We start from the raw sequence: 22,222 nt of genomic DNA, 5'->3' as shown, positions 1-22,222 counted from the left end.
TTGCAGTTATCCAGTGTGCCGTATTGGACCCTCTGGCGGGCCGGTTCTGGCCCTCGGGGCGTACTATGTTCGACACCCCTGCTCTAATGTGTTGCATCACTTGAGTAGGTTTATTCTAATAAAACAAATCTTGTCTCTGACGATGGTAAAACAGTGTTTGGAGTGGTATATTGGAGGGCTTTCCCAAATGCCACTTTTTGTTTTTACACCTCGTGTGGACGGTGCTACTCACGCCTCTATCTGCGCTCAGCGTCTCCTCTCCTCTTCCCTCTGTGTGTGTGAGTGTAGATGTACCTCAAAGTCGCGTTTACGGAACCCCTAAACGGCGCCATTTTGAGGCTGCTGCTGCCTGCGCATTACGCACCGCCTCTCTTGCAGTGCCCTGCTGCAAGCTTGAGCGTAATGAAGCCTGCGGAGGCTCCCGGTCAGCCTTTTTTGGCCTGAGCCCCCCCATGGGTTACGTTATGACATAAGCAACGGCTTGGCTCGTCTCCGTGACATGACTTGGGAAAGACTTAGCCAGACATTTCTCCGTTCTTGGATGAGATGGACGGCATAGCACGTGTCTTTCGGTCAAATCAAAAGCATTCCCTTTTAAGGATTCTATCATTCTACATTATTGTTGTTTGTATTTATATTTGTTATGAATAAGAAGCGTTTTCCAAAAGGTTTGGTGTGTTTTATGCATGTTTGTAATCCAGAGGGGATAAAAAAAACACCTACCCAACGAACGAATAAGTGAATAGTCTAATATTTGGGTCCAGCCCTAGTTTATTGGAGGTTTTCTGTGTTGAATCAGTCACTGAACATTTATTGGACGTCGGCTGAAACCAACTGGAACCAAGTACTTCAAGTTGTATCCCATTATCCTCTGGCTGTGAGAGAAATGTTTGAAAGATGTGTAATATCTATTGCATTTTTACTCCCCTTAAAATCAGCAAGTTGTCTATTAAACATGACAAATTGTGTGTTGAGAGGAAATGGAGGAGTGTGTGCGTGACTTTATGAATGATTGTGGCAGCATGAGTAAGTGTGTGTGTGTGTGTGTGTGTGTGTGCACGTATGACTCACTGAAGCGCCTCGTCCTCCGGTCATTTGCCTGCCAAAATCTGCAAAGGCAGGTGTGAAATCAGGTCCTCTGGAAATCACCCTGGACTCCGGCGCTCGAGATGGCAACTTGTTTTGGTTAATCTGCAGGACACATAACATACACAATACATCATCACATACACACACATATATATATATATATATATATATATATATATAAGATGAGCTGAACAGCAGGGGGAGCAGTGATCCCCTAATAATAATGGCAATAGGGTAAATGGAGGCAGCCTGGTGAGTGTGTGTGCATTTCTAACCCAGTGGTCCCTTAAAGGTGACCCGTTGTAAATGACAGTCATACTACATTAACAGCTTTTAGTTTATGTATTTTCACTGTACGGGTGATAAATTATGTTCAGCGGGATCAGCGGGCCATTCACTGAGAGAAGTCAGAACCAGATGTGGAGGGAAAGGAAGGAAGAAAGGAACGCAGGAGAGAGAGAGAGAGAGAGAGAGAGAGAGAGAGAGAGAGAGAGAGAGAGAGAGAGAGAGAGAGAGAGAGAGAGAGAGAGAGAGAGAGAGAGAGAGAGACAGATAGTTGTGGGGGAGGAGAGAAGAACAAATCCAGCTCTTTGTCTTTCAGCTGTCCTTGACTTCCTCTCCATTCTTTCTCCAGTGAGATTTCACTTTCTCCCTCTGAGAAAATGAGACTTTGGGATTGTACATCGCCGGGCCGGTTGTTCTTTTTGGAGAGGTGGGGGAGGGGCATGTGCTCTTAACACTGCCAAGTGTGACATAATAGCAATGTGATTTTAATCAAAACAGCATTTCAGCGGGCCATATGCTCCACCCATACATATGTGTGGATCACAGGAATGAACCAGACTCTGTGGGCTGTATCTTTGATTCCGCTGCAACACAATCTAACAAACTAATGTCTGAAGCACTGCCTGTTGCTCTGAGCTTATGATGAAGAACCCTGTTTCATGAAGTTTATTCAAAACTAGGGCTTCAGCTAATGGCTGCTTTCATTATTGATTAACATAATGTATCATTTAATAGCTTAAATCGCTCAGTCTTTAAAAGCTTAGAGAAAATTATGAATAATTTCCCAGAGCCTGAGGTGAGATTTTCATTTTGTCCGACTAATAGTCTGAAACCGGATGACATTGAATTTACAATGATATAAAGAGAAGCAAAGCAGCAAATCTTCACATCTGAGAAGCCGAAACCACTGAACGTTTGTTTCATAACTGACTTTAAAGATTATTGAAATTATTGCCAGTTAATTTTCTTTAGACCGACTCATCCTTTCAGTTTCATTAAAAAGAATATCTTGAACATACATGTTCTACTTACAGAACCCAACATAGACTAACATTGTGGCTCTAAAGGACAAAGAAAATTAAAGCATTTTTTAAAGCTACATTTAGAGACGGAGCTCCTGAGGGAAACAGACTGCTGCACAGGTAACTTTTAAAACAAACAACATATGGCACTGAGAGGTTTAAGGACATGCAGGTCTGAGTATTTATGCAGGGCTATCTGCAACAACGGGCTCACTCACCTTGTCCAGCACCACATCACTGATAGGCGGGAGACCCTCAGGCTTCTGTACGCATGCGGGCATGAACTGGAAGCCCAACAGGAAGTCCCTGTCATACTGACGCTTCCCACTGGGCTCAGCCAGGTCTGGACCACCGAGCAGGGGTTGAGAGAAAAATCGCAAATATTAGGGCTGTCATGCTATTAAAATAATTAATCGCGATTAATCGCAAATTAATCACACATTTTTGCCCGTTCAAAATGTACCTTAAAGGGAGATTTTTCAAGTAATTAATACTCTTATCAACATGGGCGTGGGCAAATATGCTTGCTTTATGCAAATGTTATTATTATTATTACAATTATTATTATTATTATAAATCAATTAACACAAAACAATGACAAATATTGTCCAGAAACCCTCACAGGTACTGCATTTAGCATAACAAATATGCTTTAATCACAACATGGCAAACTGCAGCCCAACAGGCAACAACAGCTGTCAGTGTGTCAGTGTGCTGACTTGACTATGACTTGCCCCAAACTGCATGTTATTATCATAAAGTGGGCATGTCTGTAAAGGGGAGACTTGTGGGTACACATACAACCCATTTTCATTCACATATCAGAGGTCAAGGAACCCCTTTGAAAATGGCCATGCAAGTTTTTCCCTCGCCAAAATTTAGCATAAGTTTGGAGTGTTATTTAACCTCCTTGGCGTTTCATATGATATCAGTATCTTCACTCTGGCTTTCAAATTGAGCCTGCTACAACCTAAAACTTGCAAGTTGCGTTAATGCATTAAATAAATTAGTGGCATTAAAACGAACTTGCGTTAACACGTTATTATCGCATTAACTTTGACAGCCCTAGAAAATACAGTACATATATAAAACAAACGGAACTGAAAATAATTGAAGTAAAAGCTACACTCAGGTGTTAATGCTCAAAATTTGAATGTCACAGAAATGTATTTGATAAAACGAAGCATCTGTCCAAAGAACGGGGCCCTTCTAACCTTCCATGTCTTGTGGGGCCCCTGTGGAGTTCTCCTTGTCTCCGGGGGTGGCTCCGCTGTCGCTGCTCTCCGTCTCTGAAGTGTGACCCGCCCCGTTCCTCATGGGCTCCATCTCGGCTTCACCGTTCTCCTCCGGGACGGCGGGCTTTTCGTCAGCATCGGGGCTGCTGGCGGGAGCTGGAGCAGGGGTGGAGGTGAGGACTGACGGTAGGGGCACCAAGCTGCTGCTCAGAGGAGCAGGAGACTGCAGGGCCTGGTCTCCAGCAGGCTGATCTACTGGCCTGGGCTCGTCCTGTGTGGGAGGCAAGGTTGAGTTTTCAGATCTCCATTAAAATAATTATGCCCTGCTTCATTATCATTTAGCGAGATAATAAATTCCCAACAGCTTAACGGTTGCTGCCGCGTAGCTCTCATCACATTTAAAAACTAGTAGCATCACAATTTCTCCACATAACACCGCCTATAATTATCAGTTAGAGATGAAAGGAGGTCATCTGCAGACAGGGTGACATAAAGAAAGGGTCGAAATGCAGGAGTGGAAAATGAAGGATGGAAGAATTAATAGAGTGAAGGGCAGGCGACTCACGGATGAATGAGAGACGATGAAATGCAGAGAGGGCAGAATGGGTCAGGTACAAACAAAAGACAGAGAAGGCAGAAACGTGGGAGGACAATAAGCTTGCTGGTGTTCCACCGGTGGCACAGAGTGGGCAAGTCTATGCTGGTATGATTCTCTCTTCACCATCCCTACTGTCATTATCTGAAATATTATCTGTACATGCAACACCATTTACGCACAGAAAAAAAAGGATTGTTCTTGTCATTTTTTTAATGTATTGCAATTCATGTTCTGTGTTTTATGCCGGCCAGGACACTCCTGTAAGTGATCTTCAATCTTAGCGAGACACTATACTTTCTTCGTCTTCAAAAAATAAACAGCAGCTTCAAGTGGGGGTCTCCAAGAGAAACAACTGTGTCAATGAGGTAATGCTTTGAGTCCAGTGTTAAGCCAGCTGCACTGTACAGACCAAATTTGTCCAATATAAATTAAAAAATTGTGAGTTTTGTTAACTTTTCACTTGAGTCTGAATTCAGAAGATGAACTGAAATGTGCTTTTTTTAATACTCTAAATTAATTAAATGTGGGTTGCTAATGTTAATTTTTTGTAATCTGCATGAAAAGTTTCTGACTTAAATAACATCTCTTCTTCACTCAAAGTGCCTGTTTCAATGTAACCTAATAAAGAAGCCATTAAAAAGCCTGTGACACCGGTTTTTGGTGTTGTGAAAATTCTCCCACAGCGACAAGCCCAGAGCAAAACAATAAAGGAGAGGAAACGAGAGTGGGAAAGCGCTGATTTTACATACAGTGGGCTGGGTGAGCAATGAAGATGATGGATAACTCCTCGCTGCCGTTCTCGAACCATAACAACACCCCAAAGTCATTTATGTCTGCTTCCCCCACCACACATGTGGAAGCATTTTCCACTTGAACTATTGCCCACATTGTGCATTTCCTCTTCTCTCTCTCACCCTCTCTGTCCTGATCCTCCAATACTCTGTAGGCATCTTAAAAAGTCTTGTTCCAAAATGAGATACCAACCATTTAATAAAAAATGTGACAAAATATCACAAAATGATGGTAATTATTAAGTAGGTAGGATTTGTCAACAGTTAAAATACTACTTCTACCAAGAGACTATATACACAGGCTGTACGCATGTCATTTATTTTTACATTCAAAGCTTGTACTGAGGTTTTGGAATGAAGCTTTAAATGTCTGTCGTCATATTTTATGACGTCATCACCCTAAAAAATAATAATAATAATCCTCAAACAAAATCCTCAATTTGAATAAAGTGATTGATCAGATGAAATGAGTCATTTATATTAAATTAACTTTCTTTAATAAATATAACTTGTCAGTGTGTGCCTCCCTTTGTGTGCAGCAAGCTTTTTGACCGCAGTGAAAAATGTTGTTTTTGAAAGGCTAAACACCAACAAACATGGAATGAAGCATTTTGTTAAGATAAAAACATGTTGTGAATTTTGGAAATGATTGCATCTCTCTCTTTTTCAATTAAAAGGTTGACGTTTGGACCTTACACGATTTGGATCACACGAGTCGGAAACAATCCTACACAGCCACCACTGGCTGGAACCTAATTCTACAAATAGTATAATAGTATTCACTGCCGAGCCTGTTCGTAAGCGGTACCGGCAACGTTATCTTCGCTTCACCTCTCTCTCCTCTCCTCCGCTCCTCCGCTCCGTGTGTGTGTGTGTGTGTGTGTGAAGAGGCTAAGCCCCGCACTCGGTGAAACACGAGAGCAAAGGATATTAATGATCGGTACGCCGCTGCAGAATGAATATAGGGGAAACACCGATTAGTGTAGCATAATCTCTATATGCATCTGTGCAGAACTACCGGGTTTAAACTGAATGAATAGACATGCAAAAAAAAGAAGCTGCGCAGCATTCGATTCTGAATGTCAACGTTATGAATGAAGCTTTAAAGTACTTGGTACAGCCCTAACACACATTCATAACATTTGAAGGCAAAATTATCTATATACTTAAATCTACATTATCTTATATAAACATTATTTGTACACGTGCTTTTAATAATTTAAATCCAAATGTATGTAAAGGACTTGGAATACTGTTGTTTCCTCGTCCTGCACGGTGAGCAGTTTTGGGCCTTTCGTCTTACCTCGTCCTCCTTTTGAGGTGTGTCTCCAGCAGAGTTCCCTTCATTTGGTTTCCTCCAGCTCTTTGGTATAGCAGAAGCAGTCTGATTTACTGTTGGGAAATACAAATGCAGGAACACGCAATCAGCCACAGACGGTCATCAAACAACACAACCACGATGGATTTGAAAGTAAAATCTGTGTTTAAAACAAAACGATGCAAGAGAAACATCTTTTTGTCTGTAATAGAAAATCTGTTCACATTTAAATCTGGGTAAAAAAACAGCCCAGGCAAATATTATTTTTTTTACAATTGTTTAAAGCTACGATGGATGAGTATATCTGTCAATATGATGAAAACCAGAAAATGACATGAAATGCTTTAAAGTCACTTTAACTATGACGTCTACTTAGTCCTAACATGATAAACCTCAACCATCTCTGACCAAAATAAAACAAACAAACATTAATTTAGCAGAACAAGAGGGATGAATGGAAAAAGTTTCCCACGACCATGAGTCATTATGTTTTAAGGAGATTGCCAGGAAATCTTCCATGACACACTGACATAGCTCACACCCTAGGTTTCCTTCTATTTAAAAGTCCATTGCTATACCTCACATATGCTATTATTCTGTACTTGTGGGCACTTTTGTATTTGTCATAAATTGATCTTGCTCAAATTTATACAAAACAAGAACATGACGATAAACTGATAAGATTAACTGACAATTCTCATGACTTTGAACAGGTGAAAGATGTTTGACAATGCTCTCATTCTGTTTGAGATCAAACCTTTACCACATTAACTAAAAATTGTACGCTGAATCTGACACTGAATGGAGACGAAAAACAACTGCCGTAATAAAGTTTAACACGCCTTGGGTCACTATGGATGCATCCCTTTTTGTCCCGTTTTAATTACAGTGTCAGGTGTGCAGTTATACAGACAGCAAGTCAATAGTGCTCTGACCATGCTGATAGTTTATTCTATTTCTTCTTGGGGAGTTAACTGTGTCAGCAGAGTGTTTCATGAGAGATTATCTGCAATATGTGCTTTATGGGCGTTCATAAAACCCTCTAGTGAATGATACACTTAATTTAGCTATTTTGGCGTAATACAAGTAGTGTACTCATAAAACTGCCTCTCATTTTCGGCTGGATTGTCACCAAAGAACACTCCTTTGTTGCAGGTTAAAACACTTGTTATGGAAACAAAAGATCTAGGATACAATAAATGTTACAGTAATTGAAATGCATCAGATTCAGTACCTGTAGTGGGACTCTTCCTAGTGAGTGCTTGGTGCTGGGGCTCCGTTTTGCTGTCAGTAATGCCTCCATGTGCTTCTGTACCCCCTCTGGGGACAAAGTCTTTAGTGTCTAAGGACTTGCTCGGCTCGTCGGCCTCTGTCGTGGCCTGCACTAGAGGCGGAAGGCCGAGGGGGAGCAAAACCGGCAAAGCTGGGGCTGGGCTTGAGGTCAGGGTCACTGGCACCACAGCCACAGGTGCCATAGGGGCGAGCGCAGCAGCAACGGGCAACTCCGGCCTCACGTCAGAGGGCAAAGTTTCAGAGGAGGAGGCCTCTCTGTAAGCGGGAGCGGAGGCCTGGGGCTGGAGTGCAGCTGAAGACAGAAGAGAAGGCTCGACAGCCAGTGTGTCCAGCTCGATCCCAGAGTCCGCGAGGCCGTTCAAAGCCTTGGGAGCCGGCGCTGGCGAGGCAGCCGAAGTTCGTGGGGCGTCCGAGAGAGGCTTGTCTGTGTTGGGAGTCTGAGGTGGCGCCAAAGAGGGCTTGTGCTCCCCAGCTGAGGAGGAGGGTGAAGAGGCTGAAGCGGTGGACTCCCTGGCTGAGGGACGTTCGCTGTTGTTGGCCACTGAAAGAGGGAGAGTGACGGGGGCGGTCATCGAAGCAGGGAAGGGAAGCTCTGGTTCAACAGTAGATGAGGGCTCAGTTACAGGAGTTTTGGCCTCAAGTCTCTCTACAGGGGCTTCAGGCTGCACAAGCCCAGGCGAGGAAGACTTCTGGACAACTGGCTCCAGTTTTGGCGTATCATCTGGTAGAAAAAGAGTTAAAATAAACACACAATTAAATCATCAAAAGGTAATATTTGCATCTATTTCTTTAAACAGATAACGTGTGTGAAAATGCTTGGATGGATATTAAGTTCATGACTGTGACAGCTCCAGGCTCAATAAACCAGAAAGACAAACATTTTCCAACATTTGCATGGAGGGTAGTAGTTTAAACCTGCAGTCTGAAGCTCACTAATAAACCTCTACACAAACGGAGAACTGGCTTCAAAACTTGTGCTAAGAAATGCTGGTTGAAATATTCCAGCTAATTACTGGAAAAGCAGGGAGCCCTGCTGACACCACACTGTGATTTGTGAGGGAAATGAAAGTGAAAGCGTTGAATGTGCAGCGTGTTCTGGGGAAAAGAAAAACGATACAGAAGATGTGTATGCAAATCATTGTTTGAGCAAAAGAGTGGAGGGTTACTGAGGCTGCTGTTGCACATGCAATAAAACCAAAAGATGACATTGCCTGAAAGACAGTAATGACACAGCAGTAAAACAGACCAATATTTCTTGAGGATCAAATGTTATATTTTCACTATTTGTACATAAAGATATGGTTAAAACTAGTGTAACGGATTGTCTTTTAGTACCGAAGCCGCACGCAGAATATACAATATGCAGATTGATGTTCCACCCAGACAATTTTAGCCGTATGCTGTTAGCAACATATGCTGAGGTTGGCACAACAAGCTGAATGGCGTGCGAGTCAGTCACACTATGGCGAGCACAAATGAAACGCCGGAGATGGAAAATCCGCCTGCAGGTTACAAGTCGGCTACAGCAGCAAAAAAAAGAGAGAGTTGTGTATAAGACAAAGACGGCGTGTCAGTGTTGTAGGATATGTGCCAAACTTGCACCGAACCATGACTCCTAAGCCCGGGTATGAACCGAGATGCCGTGACTTTTGTGTACAGCTGAACCCCCAGTTAAACTGCATTGGTTAGACTGTTAAGATTTGTTAGGAGTTGTGCATGTCATTTAAAGAAAGAGGGGGATGCTGGTGCAGACCTGGCCCTGGTTTGGTGTCTGAAGCCCCAGTGGTCGACGGCTGCTGTGGCTGTTGGGGCTGCGGTGGCTCCAACGTGTAGCCTCCAGGATGGGCCTGCTGTGGCTGAGGAGGCTGCGACTGCTGCTGCTGCTGCTGCTGCTGCTGCTGCTGCTGCTGCTGCTGCTGCTGCTGCTGCTGCTGCTGCTGCTGCTGCTGCTGCTGCGGCTGAGGCTCTGGAGTCTGGCTGCTGCTCAGCTGCTGCTGCGATTTGAGGTAGAAAATGTGAGGATAATGAGGGTGCGGCCATAAAAACTAGCAACACAGAAAACCAGAGAGACCGGCACAGAGATGTAGGTAAGCACGTACACAAACAAATAAACAAACAAGCCCGAATGCAGGATTAAGCAGCAGAAATAAGGAGTCCAATGGGAGGTGTGGTTAGATTAAGAGGACAGCAATGGAGGACAAGACAGAAAATGAAGATCAATGTGGGAGGAATGGCAGGAGGAGAGGAACGGCTCGCAACAATGCAGAGGAAAAGATACAGAGAGAAATAAATGAAAAGGGGGGCACAAAGAGACAGAGAAAGAGAGGAAAGACTGTTAACATCCACAGAAGGACACAGGGAGGAAGAAGGCACAATGTCCTTCATCAGAATCCAGGAAAGCGGTTTTATTTGGGCTTGGTACATTTCATGTATTAAAATGTGCCAACGGTGTTAGTACAACGATTTTCAGCTTCAATAATAAGACCCCAGAGCCCTGCTGGTCTCCATTCTACATCTACATTGATTTTTTCAAAGAACAGAATGGATAGATAACCAAATCTGAGTGGATTCTGTAGGAGGAGCAGGAGAATACAGACAGTACATAATGCAATCTACTGTAAAAGATAGTGAGTGAATAGAAAACAGTGATAGAAAAAAAAGCAGGTGTAAGATTAAAACAGCTGTTACCAAGATTATAGTGAATTCATTAGGAGAAGATTACGTGTAAAGGGTTTTTTAAGAAGTCATGTTACCCACCTGCATGTCTAAACATAAACTGTATGTGATATTAATGAAATTACTCTTTTTCATTATTATTCTTTAGGCCTTTTTAACCTAAATAGTCCCAGGACCATATGACTGGGGCTGATGTGTAGCTGAAGAACATAAACACTTAACCACGTTTATAGAATACTAATAACAAAAGTGTTTTTTTTTTTTTAGAAGTCCTGAAGGTTGATCTGGACAGAAAGCCATCATGAATTCCTCATGAGAGGGCAAGTTGGCCGAATAAATAACCAAAGACACAGAGGCTGTGTCCCGTCCGTCACACACATGGCAGAGAGCAGAAAGGATCACACTGCAACAAAGGAACATGAGATGTCTCTCCTCTCCTCGACTGAAGCTTCAGTCGAATCAGCTGCTCTTAATGCTACACCACTACTGTCAGTACTGTAGGCCTACCTGTGGGGGTGTCGGGGTAGAGGAGGGGCGGCCGACAGGAGGCGTTGAATTCCTGCTCCCTGAACCCCCTGCCATGATCTCCTCTGTGATATCCCTGCCACCCTGATTGGGGTCACGGATACGGATCTGGGAGGACAATGGCACAAAAAAACAGACCTCACTAAAGCGGCCGAGTCTTAGAGCAACCCTGCCTCAGCCATGTCTTACGCAGGCTTACCAGCTGCAGCATTATACACTAATGAGAGTTAATAATAACAGATATTATTCAAAATATTGAATCTATTTAAACAAAGGCAAATTGATTCTCTTACTCTCAAACACAAAGAGAAAATGGAATAACTGAGCAAACTCCATCTGCTGACGAAGATTATACTGTATGATAACATCGAAAGCTCCACAACAGCTACTAAATGAACTTTGAGGGGAGATTGTTTTGTCAGCTGCTGTTTTCCGAGGTCAAAGCTGGACTGTGTAGCTCAACTTTCAAGCCTATATGGAAGAAAAAATCCTTAAAAAGCTCGGGAAGAAATGGAAATTTGAACATCTGTATGAGTGCGACAACTGATAGAAATCATGATGTCTTCGAAAACTCCAGAATAGCTGCTAAATGGGCCTTAAAGGGATAGTTCAGGTGTTTTGAAGTGAGGTTGTATGAGGTACGTATCCATAGTCAGTCTACAGTAGATGACGGCCGGCACGTCAGCAGTTTGGAGAGGCAGACAGGAGTACAGACACGAGAGAAAAGCAATGTATTACTATGGACGGGGCTGTCAGCAAAACGCATTTTAGATTTAGATTAAAAAAATTACATCCCTTTCCCGACTAGGAACTGAAGCCGTTATCTATGCTCTCTCTTTAAAGCCACAAGACTCCTTTGACAAAAACAGTAATTTTACTTGACAGAACATGGGAGCTGCTGGTCTACCGCTGCCCTGATCGATTAGTTTGTTTGTGTTATTGTGTGACTTTGGTGTTTTAAAGGGTTAGTTCGGAGTCACACAATAAATCAAACAAACTAACCGATCGAGGCAGCAGGAGACCAGAAACTTACCGTGTTCTGTGAGTTTAAATGAGTGTTTTTGTCAATTGAGTCTGGTGGCTTTGAAGAGAGTATAGATAATGGTTTCAGTTCCCCGTTGTAAAGGGCTGTCTGAAGGCGAGGTAAAGTGGTGAAAATATTCTAAATACAGCATACACTTTTACTGATATTGATGATTGTAGGTGAGCCTTTCTTTTAGGTGGCTAAAATACGTTTTGCTGCCGGCCCCATCCGCAGCAGTACATTGCTTTGCTTCCGTGCTGGTACTCCTGTCTGTTTCTCCAAACTGGGGGCATGCCGACCGCAGGTAATACACAGGCTATGGATAAGTACCTCATACAACCCAACTTCAAAACACCTGAACTATCCCTTTAAGTTGAGATTGTTTTTCCAACAAAAGATTACAATTTTAATTTGTACTATTATTTTACAAGCTTCCATGAAAGCAAAAGATTCAAATTTGACAAAAGGAGGTTTAGAGTGTCAAAGACAATCAAAAATCTATTGGGGAAAAAGCATCTTATATGGACCTCTAGAAAAAAAGACAAAAGAACTACTAAGATACTCACTGTTTTCTTCTCACGCTTGGCTGGTGGAGGTTGCTGTGGTGTAGGCACTATGATGGGGGGTGAGGGGGGATACACAGTCTGTCCTTGGTAGTAGGGTGGACCAGCTGTGGGGACGGGAGCAGGAACCGAGGGTGAGACAGGCGGGTGGTACCTGAGGGGATCTGAATACATTTGGGAGAAAGGAAAAACAAAAAGAGAAGAAAACAGATATTAGTACAACGGATACACAGTTACACCCCGCTGCTTTGGGGAGGCACACGAGGCTGATAAAGTTGTGTGTATTTGTGGTTAAATCAGATTTAAATTTGACGTGGAAATAGTACTTGATGTGTGTCTTTGTTGGATTAATGACTCACGATATGGGGCAGGGTACTCCCCTGGTCCTGGACCCTGATAGAAGGTGCCAGGCCCCGGAGGCTGTACAGAATACTGCTGAGGAGGTCCCACATAGGGCGTACTGTGGCGATACTGCAAGGAAAGAGGACAGAGAGACAGCTTAACATATCAGATACTGTACAAACTTAATTTTAAAAACTGCTCACTTTTGCAATCAGTGATGTTATTCTTTTGAATGTTCAGCTTTTATTTAAGGGATTTTAATCGTCCTTCTGTGAGATTTTGGATAAGCCCTCTTTCAAATTCTGCCTCGACCAGTGTTATGAACTGTATTTCTAGTAATCAGTGAAATCCAACCAGGACCAGCTGCAACCAGAGTGTTTTTCTCTTTTGTCTACAGCACAAAAACAAAAGAATCGCAGGTGCTCTACGGCAGTAAATGTGAAATTGAAATGTTTTTGCTTAATTTTCGCATTAGACAAAGGGTAATGCTAATGTTTGGAATATGTGTTTGTTATGATAAAAGGGGAAAATGCTTTTATATATCTAATGTGCAGACATAACTATAGCTGGAACTGAGGTATGGACCAAGTGGTAACCTCCGGGTCTGAGAAGTGAAGCCAATGCGGAAGTGCCTTAAACTTGCATTCTTTCTAATAGCCAGCAGGGGGCGACTCCTCTGGTTGCATTAAGAAGTCTGACTATATAGAAGTCTAAATGACCCTACTTCTCACTTGATTTATTACCTCAGTAAACATTGTAAACATGAGTTTATGCTCTCAATCACTAGTTTCAAGTCTTCTTCAATACAGCGTGATGTTCATTTAGTAAATTATGGTCCCATTTAGTCAAATAGACCATAAAGCAGGGGATGCTTTAGGGCGTGGCTGCCTTGTAATTGACAGGTCGCACCTCTAGAGCGAATCAACACATGAAAAATGATCACAACTGCTGAAGCAAATGTGACATTAACATATAGTTGCTTACTTCTAATCAAAGATTGAAAGTGTAATTGTAATGTACAGAATCTGTGTTTGTTATAATAAATCTAAATAAGAAAATCGCTGGAACTGAGGTATAGATCACATGTAATTTTTAAGACCCAGTTCAGTGCGTCTGTGTCACCTGTGGGATGTAGTACTGTGCAGCCTGTGGGGAAGGGAAAGGCATGGGTCCCATGGTCATCATGATTGGTTGGTTAGTGGGGTAGACAGCCGCCGTGGGAGTCTGGGAGCCAGGCCGTAAGGAGGGTGTGTTTGCAGGGATGGCGGGCCTCGCAGTCTGCATCTGAGTCCTCTGGAAAAACTGAAAGCAACATGTGAGAGAGACGCATTGAATAAAAGACATTAAGTGCTATCCCAGAGGCAGCAGTCTCATTTCCACATGCTGCCACGCTTTATCGAAACTACAAACAAGTACAGCTTTTCAGATGTCTTCACCATTTGGCCTGCACATTTCTCACAGTGAGACAGTTCTGGATTTTATCAGCAGCTTTAAAAGAAGGGGGGAAAAAAAGAGGCCAAGCACCGCGACTTTCTCTGAACTCAGACTGAGGGATGAAAGGCAGACATGCACACTTTCATACTACTATTTAATGCCTCTATAATCAATCACTCTCTGTTTCTGGTCCTAATTCCTCCTACATTCATCTCATCAACTAAACAGAAGCTTTAAAAGCATCATCAATTCATATTGAGAAAAAACGTAGTAAAAGGAAGCCATGGCACAAAACCCTACTAGTATACAACTACAGAGTGAACTGTCTCCATTCTTCCAGACATTCACAATATGCCCCATGTTCATCATGAAGTTTATTATGGTTTTAGGTTATTATTACTATTATTATGAAGGTGGGATGGAGGCAGACATATACAAATGATTGAAGTGGTGGATTGTTTCGCAAACAGAATGGAGTCTGGCTGCAGAACTTCTGTGTTATTGTCGTCGAGGGACCTTTGTGGTATCTTGACTTGAATTTTTTTTAACACCTTGGCAACTTATGGTTTAGCAATACAAGAGTGAAAAACCAGGATATACTTGTATCAAAAGTTGTAAACAAAAGCAGATTTCTCTACACTTTGTGGGTTTTGGTTTGTTCTGTGATTTATCTCTAATTCAGGTTTTTTGTTCTCCGTTGTATTCCAGTTAATCAGGATATGATTTAACCAATAGTATAGTTTTTAATTTTCATTAAATAATATAACAGTGGTGGTTTAGACTTTTGACTAATTGGCTACGAGACATTTCCCTTCACTGAATGAAACCTGACGCCACTGCTACAAACAGAGGAGGAAGGAGATAAAACTAAAATGTAGGGTTTTGTCACAGATATATCCCACAGCTATACAGAAACACTGGTGCTTTAAGGTAGTGATTTTGCCTGGAGGTGGGGGTCATTGGGTTTTTAAATGTCTTTTTTCCTTCCTATGGTTGGATAAGCAACAAAGGACTTTGGATCGCTTTCTGAAAGCAAAGCAGACCAGACCTCGCTGGCAGAGACCGGCCTGATTACTGTTTCCTGCAGAAAACATGAAGGGGAATAGCCAAAGTGTAAATTTCCTTACTTCTTGTTTTTTATATTCTCCTAAACTCTTTATTTTTTGGCCAGTCTGTCTTAACTGTAAACAAGCTGCACCAAACTCCACAGCTGTAGAAAATAAAAACTCTTGGACAGCTGAATGGCTTCAAATACCTCTTTTTGTGCCTGAGCAGCTTGGCCAACTTTGCAGTTGTACTGAATGCGTGACGCACGGCATGGCGCTCTACATCGGGCAGCAATATGGCCTTTTCTTTTCCGTCACACAGCATAGAAAACTTAAAATATACTCGTAGTGACTGCAGCTACAATGACCTCTACACAGCACGTGTCACAATCAGTTAAAAGTTTAATATTGGACAGGCTTTGTGTGTTTGGACGGGCCTGAAGAAAGACCACCGCCAACAGCTGTGACTGACTTCTAAACAAGTAGGGCTCACGCTGGGAATACCCAACCACGCTCACACTGTGCTCCAGTGAAGGAGAGCAGGATAAACAATGCTGTAAAACCCGTCTAAAAATATCCAGGAGGGAAATCACCTTTAACATAATAAGTCAAGTTCAATGGCTTTCTTTTTAAATAGCCCTGTGGAAATCTGGGAAACGACCAGGAAACTGTTCATTACCAGCCGACCGAAGACGGTCTCAGTAAAAAATCGCTGGCAAAGCAAGAAATATGGGTCGACAGACAAAACAACTTTTCAACACTGTCAACAAAAACAAAAGTGCTTTGTAACTTAAAGCAATCACTGAAACAATAAGTGTGCTCTCCAGCAACACTGAAACCATGCGTACATCAAATGGGCATCTACATAATAATATTAACGCATTTCCAACAGGCAACACTTTATCACATAGATGTAGAAGGAAATACAGTACACTTATCTTAGGGAGCAATACACAGTCTCTTTCATTCCGCATGCTGTTCATTACATTGTGCAAGAAGATGAGTAATGAATGGAGCAGAAACTACAAAATGATGAAATGAAAAGTGCAGTAATGGTCCTCTAAAGGATGAAAGACTAAGGGAATAAATGATAATGAAAGACCTCTCTACTGAGCATACACTGTAGTGAAGATGAGGGGGGTGCACAGGGTTAAAAGTTAGGAGGGATGGGATCATTTGAGGATGATCCTCATCATGCCATGCGGGTCTGCAGAGAGACTTTAGAAAGAGAGGTTAATGTTACCTGGATGGGCCTGAATCCTCCCTTGAGTAGTGAAAGCAGGAAAGAGAGAAAAGCCAATGGGACACTGCACCGGTGAGACTCAATACAACAACAAGCAGGCGATCATTCACCCACACACATCAAGACAGGAAAGTACCCAATTATTTCCATCCACCTGACCCTGTAACGGGTCCTGAGCTGCTTTGATTGGCAAAAATAACAATAGAGAAGACCCCGAGAGTGACAGCTGGTTTATCGTTGAGTGGGTGGTAGAGTGGGGGGGAAAAAAAGCTTAAAAGTCACAGTGAAAATGTCACATCAGCATTTGACTTGTGTGCTGCCACCCTGACATAACACACACAGATCTCCACATGCACATAATCCTCTCTCACTTTCCTTCCAAGCAGGTTCTGAAATTAACTTTTTTCACTGCCCGCCACTGTGGCAGGCAAGTACTTTTTTTTTGTCTTCCACTCAGAAATTTCATCTGCCGCTTTTGAAATCTCTGCGCTAAAAGAAGGAATAACATTTTAGATCTAGCGTCACTCGATGTTCGATATATTTTACAAAAAAAACAGTGTTTGAATTACACTGTAGCTTCCGGGAGCCCTGTTTTTCGGGGTTGGGAGGGTACTGTACACAGTACTGTACTGTATTATTGTCATCTATAGTGATTATTTGTATAAAAACACAAGTCAAATGATTAGGGAATAAATTATTGTATTTTGCTTTAAATATTTGCTTTGATTAAAAAACATTGTGACATAAGTAGTTTTAATGATGTATTATAAGCTGCTTAGAGCTAGTGTTAGGAAGTTAAACAGGTCATAATTCCTTCTCTAATATCTATTAGATATTGCTGTGAAAACATCTCAAACAAACAACTATTTATTCCATTTTCTCGCAAAACTTCATTTTACGAGATTACATTTGAACACATCATGATGTTAGAATTTACCTTCACCCGATACTCATTTTTTTCAGAAAGTTGAACACACCATAATGTCGCACCATAACCTCTGTTAACGCTAGCAGCTCCATTATTTAACCAAGCAGGACTGTGCTGCCCACAGACTTCTAACAGGTAACGTTTCTGACTCTCCTCCTGTTGATTTCAACACAGATTTGTTGTTCACAGTGTTGCATTATCAGGGGGAAAATAGTGTGCGTCTCCTCAGGTTTAGTAGTCGTAGTAGTAGCGCCATGCTTTTGAGCGCTTTTTTTCTTTCCGCCATGGCTCCGGTCCCAAACAACTGAAACATGATACAGCGTGTGTATGCCGTTGCGTCATTGTGCAAGCGTAACTGTCAGAAAGCATCAATACAGAGGAATCGATAGTCACGAAGGCATGTGATGCCAAGGAATCGGACAACTAGGAACCCGTTCTCTATTCCCATCCCTAGCGTTTTCCCCGCCTGCCAAAGTGGCGGCTGGCCTGACGATTTGACCTGCCGCTGCCAACAATTCACCCGCATTTGGCGGCTGGCGGGTGATAATTTCAGACCCTGCTTCCAAGGGGTATTTCCTTTCTCAAATTGTGCAGCCTGAGTCTGAGTGTCAGTCTACCACAGTTTACTATTCCAGCCCCAATGGACCTGGCAGTCACCTGCCAAAAGTAACGCTGTTCTAACTTTTTGAAACACTGTCAACACCATTACCTGTATGCCGCATGTTGAGGTGGAAATGCAAACAAAAATGTACGGTATGTTAAAGGAATAGTTGGGGTGTTTTAAAGTGGGGTTGTATGAGGTACTTATCCGTAGTCAGTGTATTACCTACAGTACAGGACGATCAGCACACCCCCAGTTTGGAGAAGCAGACAGGAGTTACCGCTCAGGAGCAAAACAATTTACTGCTGTGGACGGGCCGGCAACAAAACGCATTTTAGCCACTTAAAAGAAAGGCTCACCTAAAAAAATCAATCAGTTTAAGTGTACATCATATTTAAAATATTTTCACTGACTGCTTTATTTTGCCGTAGGAGACACCCCTTTCCGACAGGGAACTGAACCGAAAGTGAAATTTATCTATGCTCTCTCCAAAGCCACCAGACTCCATTGACAAAAACAGTATCGATATGTTTCACTTTCAGTTCGGTTCCCTGTTGGAAAATATTCTAAATATAGCGTTCACTTAAACTGATATGGACTTTTTTTAGGTGGCTAAAAAATGCCCCAGTTCCACAGCAGTACATTGCTTTGCTTCCATGCGGTAACTCCTGTGTGTTTCTCCAAACTGGGGGCGTGCCGACCGTCATCTACTGTAGGTAATACACTGAAGATAAGAACCTCATACACCCCAACTATCTCTTTAAAAGGTCCTGCTATTATTTGACATGGAAACACTCAGGGGTAAAACTCAGATTAATACAAGTATTTACACTCTGAACAGCTCCCTGGAGGATACAACAACAACAGTTGTTTGTTTTAGTGTAATTTCCACTTGCTTTGACATTTTGGCTCGCACACAAACGCAAACAAAAGCCGTGTTTGAAATCCCCAAAAAGTCAGTTGCACCAATAAGTGGAAGGAAACAATAAATGAAATAATGATGATCCTTGTTTGAAGACGGACTTATGTTTTGGCCAAATGAATGAATTTTCTGATCTCTATGCACCCTTTACTGTGCATCGAGTGTGTTTCAGGGGGACAATGGCTGTTTTCACCATTGGTATAAAAGGCCACTGTTCGGCTTCATCTGCTTTCCGACTCCACTTCCGTGGTGGCACAAGAGATCCCAGAGCCACTTTGTGACAGCCAGGGCACTTGTATGTGTGTGTGTACACACTAATGCGGGAACAACACAGCCGACACACTGACACCATACTATTAATAGTCTGTTAAATATTTGTCCACACAGAAGCATCCAGAAGGTGAGGATGTCGGACAACAAGTTACACAGAGCACATCTTGGGGTGTGAATCACACATCAATCTCAAAAGTGGGCAGCTGTGTGAATCATTACGCCGTGAATCAACAAACACAAAGGATAACAGGAAGTCACATGGGCTGAATGTCAGCGCCCAGACATGTCTAAGACTCTTAGCATCCACAAGGTAATACATCAAAAGCACCATAAATACTGCACTGCCAGACATGAACACATTAACATGCCCTTGATAATCTAATGACATTGGTTCACAAAGTGTCAGCTGCCTAACAGGATCCAGAGTGTAATATACAGCCATGAACACAGACACACACACACACACACTGGGGCCGGTCCACACAGCTGTTCCCGACTCTTTCCTTGACTTCAGGCTACCTGAGCACTGGCACGAGAAATAATCAGCATCTTAAAGGAATGCTTCACCCACAAAACTACCACCTGTATATCAATTAGGGCTGTCAATTGAAAATATTTAATCTTGATTAATCGCATGGTTGTCTGCACATTTTTTTATCTGTTCAAAATGTACCTTAAGGGGAGATTTGTCAAGTATTTAATACTCTTATAAATATGGGAGTGGGCAAATATGTTTGCTTTATGCAAATGTCTGTATATATTTATTACTGGAAATCAACTAACAACACGAAACAATGACAAATATTGTCCAGAAACCCTCACAGGTACTGCATTTAAAAAACAATATGCTCAAATCATAACATGGCAAACTCAATCCTAACAGACAACAACATCTGTCAGTGTGTTGACTTGACTATAACTTGCCCCAAACTGCATGTGATTATCATAAAGTGGGGAGACTTGAGGGTACCCATAGAACCCATTTTCATTTTCATATCAGAGGTCAAGGGACCCCTTTGAAAATGGCCATGCGAGTTTTTCCTCACCGAAATTTAGCGTAAGTTTGGAGCGTTATTTAACCTCCTTCGCGACAAGCTAGTAAGACATGGTTGGAACCAATGGATTCCTTTGGTTTTCTAGTTTCATATGATGCATTATCTTCACTCTAGCTTTAAAACTGAGCCGGCTACATCCTAACGTTGTGTTAATGCATTAAAGAAATTAATACCGTTAAAAAAAAATTGCGTTAACGGGTTATTATCGTGTTAACTTTGACAGCCCTAATATCAATTACTCACCTCGTACTTACCTTGAATTCTTAAAGAAATCTTTGTCGTTCTCGCATGCCTCCACGGCGAACAAAGAATCAAAAAACAGGGAAATGTCTTGATGAATTGAAGTAAATGGGGGGTCGTGTTTAACAACAGCAAAACTTTATCAAAACATCCGTTTACTAACTCACAAAACTGCAGCATAATCCAAGTCTCATTTATCCATTCATAGGCTCACTACTTCCCCAAAACATGCTTTCCCGCTAAAACATGCAAGCGCACTACTTAGGCCTATCACAATAATTACTATATCGGCTTATGGTTCAATATATGGACATGATCTCGATAGTTTTTGCTGACCTTGTTATTGCCCGTTGTGTTTACATGTCACCAACATTTTAGCCAACATGATACCAGAATAAACAGCAGGGTTTTTCCTGCCATTATAAGACTTGGGCGCTTCGCAGACATCACACATTTTTGTTAACAAAACCCTGAGAGTCGATTTTATTTATTGTTTTGGTTGTGTGGTTTTTATTTTAGTCATATTTTATTTATTTAGGATATTTTAATATTTGGTTAGCACTGTCACCTCACAGCAAGAGGGTCGCAGGTTCAAACCCGGCTTGGGGCTAGGTTAGTTAGGTTAATTGTTGACTCTAAATTGCCCATAGGTGTGAATGGTTGTCTGTCTCTATGTGTCAGCCCTATGATAGTCTGGCGACCTGTCCAGGGTGTACTCCGCCTTCACCCAATGTCAGCTGGGATCGGCTCAAGCCCTCCCGCGACCCTGAATAGGATAAGCCGTTACAGATAATGAATGGATTTTAATATTTTTTTTAAATTCCAATGTCTGAACATCCTGATGAGTTAAAAGCTCATTGCTCTTTTAAAGGGTGTACTTATATTATCATTATATCAGTGACATTAAATGGTCTTGGAGGTGGTGGGAGAGAGGAGGATGATGGCTAAGCTGTCATCCATGATGGGGAACGACTCCCACACCATGCAGGACACCATCTCAGCACTGGAGAGCTCCTTCAGCGACAGGCTGCTCCACCCCGAAGTGTGTGAAGGAGCGCTGTCGCAGGTACTTTCCTTCCTGCAGCTGTCAGACTCCACAACCAGCATCGCTCCCAGTAGACCAAATACACTTACACACCAAATACTGACAATAACAGCACTGTACTGTATACTGACTGTGCAATATCATTACTACTCAGGTGTAATTCATACTGTGCAATATTTTCAGATGGAATTTTCATTTCATTCTCACTGTGCAATATCATTTGTCTGTTTATTGTCAATACTTTATATTCTGCTCCTATTTTTATAATTCCTTCTATTTAAATGGTTCATATTTTGTTACACTTTGTTTAGCTCTTTTTTTACTGTGTTAGCTGATGCTTCTTGTTTTTTGCCCCTTTGCTGCTGTACACTGAAAATTTCCCCACTGCGGGACCAATAAAGGAATATCTTATCTTATCTTAAATGATAATAATATATATTTCTAGGACAATATATTAGTTACCGTGACAGGCCTAGCGCTACTCGTCCGTGCAAGTGTGTTTTAAACAGTAAGGTTTTAGTGAAGATGCATGTGTTTTGGGAAGTAGTGAGCATACGAGCTGGATAAATGAGACTTGGATTATTCTGCACAAGCTGTGTAAGAGAAACGGATGTTTTGATATAGTTTTGTTATTGCTAATCGCAGCCCCTCATTTATTTCAATTCATCAAGACT

General features: G+C 42.1%; 1 protein-coding gene across 24 annotated transcripts in view; it reads right to left on the bottom strand.

The window, feature by feature from the left end:
* The window catches only part of eif4g3a (eukaryotic translation initiation factor 4 gamma, 3a), a 65,987-nt gene that overhangs the window by 21,322 nt on the left and 22,443 nt on the right, over nt 1-22,222 (bottom strand). For 5 of the 24 annotated variants that reach the window (XM_074639521.1, XM_074639485.1, XM_074639495.1 and 2 more), the window contains 11 exons: nt 16,485-16,505; nt 13,884-14,063; nt 12,779-12,890; nt 12,423-12,583; nt 10,815-10,949; nt 9,385-9,676; nt 7,573-8,352; nt 6,324-6,412; nt 3,611-3,902; nt 2,615-2,739; nt 1,072-1,191 (listed from right to left, as the gene is read on the bottom strand). In XM_074639521.1, coding sequence (XP_074495622.1) covers nt 1,072-1,191; nt 2,615-2,739; nt 3,611-3,902; nt 6,324-6,412; nt 7,573-8,352; nt 9,385-9,676; nt 10,815-10,949; nt 12,423-12,583; nt 12,779-12,890; nt 13,884-14,063; nt 16,485-16,505 — 2,307 coding nt within the window. The remainder of the gene's footprint in view (nt 1-1,071; nt 1,192-2,614; nt 2,740-3,610; nt 3,903-6,323; nt 6,413-7,572; nt 8,353-9,384; nt 9,677-10,814; nt 10,950-12,422; nt 12,584-12,778; nt 12,891-13,883; nt 14,064-16,484; nt 16,506-22,222) is intronic. The other 19 variants (XM_074639514.1, XM_074639543.1, XM_074639633.1 and 16 more) reach the window with 13 other exon arrangements.

Source organism: Sebastes fasciatus, chromosome 1 (assembly GCF_043250625.1).
Source record: "Sebastes fasciatus isolate fSebFas1 chromosome 1, fSebFas1.pri, whole genome shotgun sequence".
NCBI classification, from domain to species: Eukaryota; Metazoa; Chordata; class Actinopteri; order Perciformes; family Sebastidae; genus Sebastes; species Sebastes fasciatus.
This window is presented reverse-complemented; position numbering and strand designations above follow the sequence as displayed.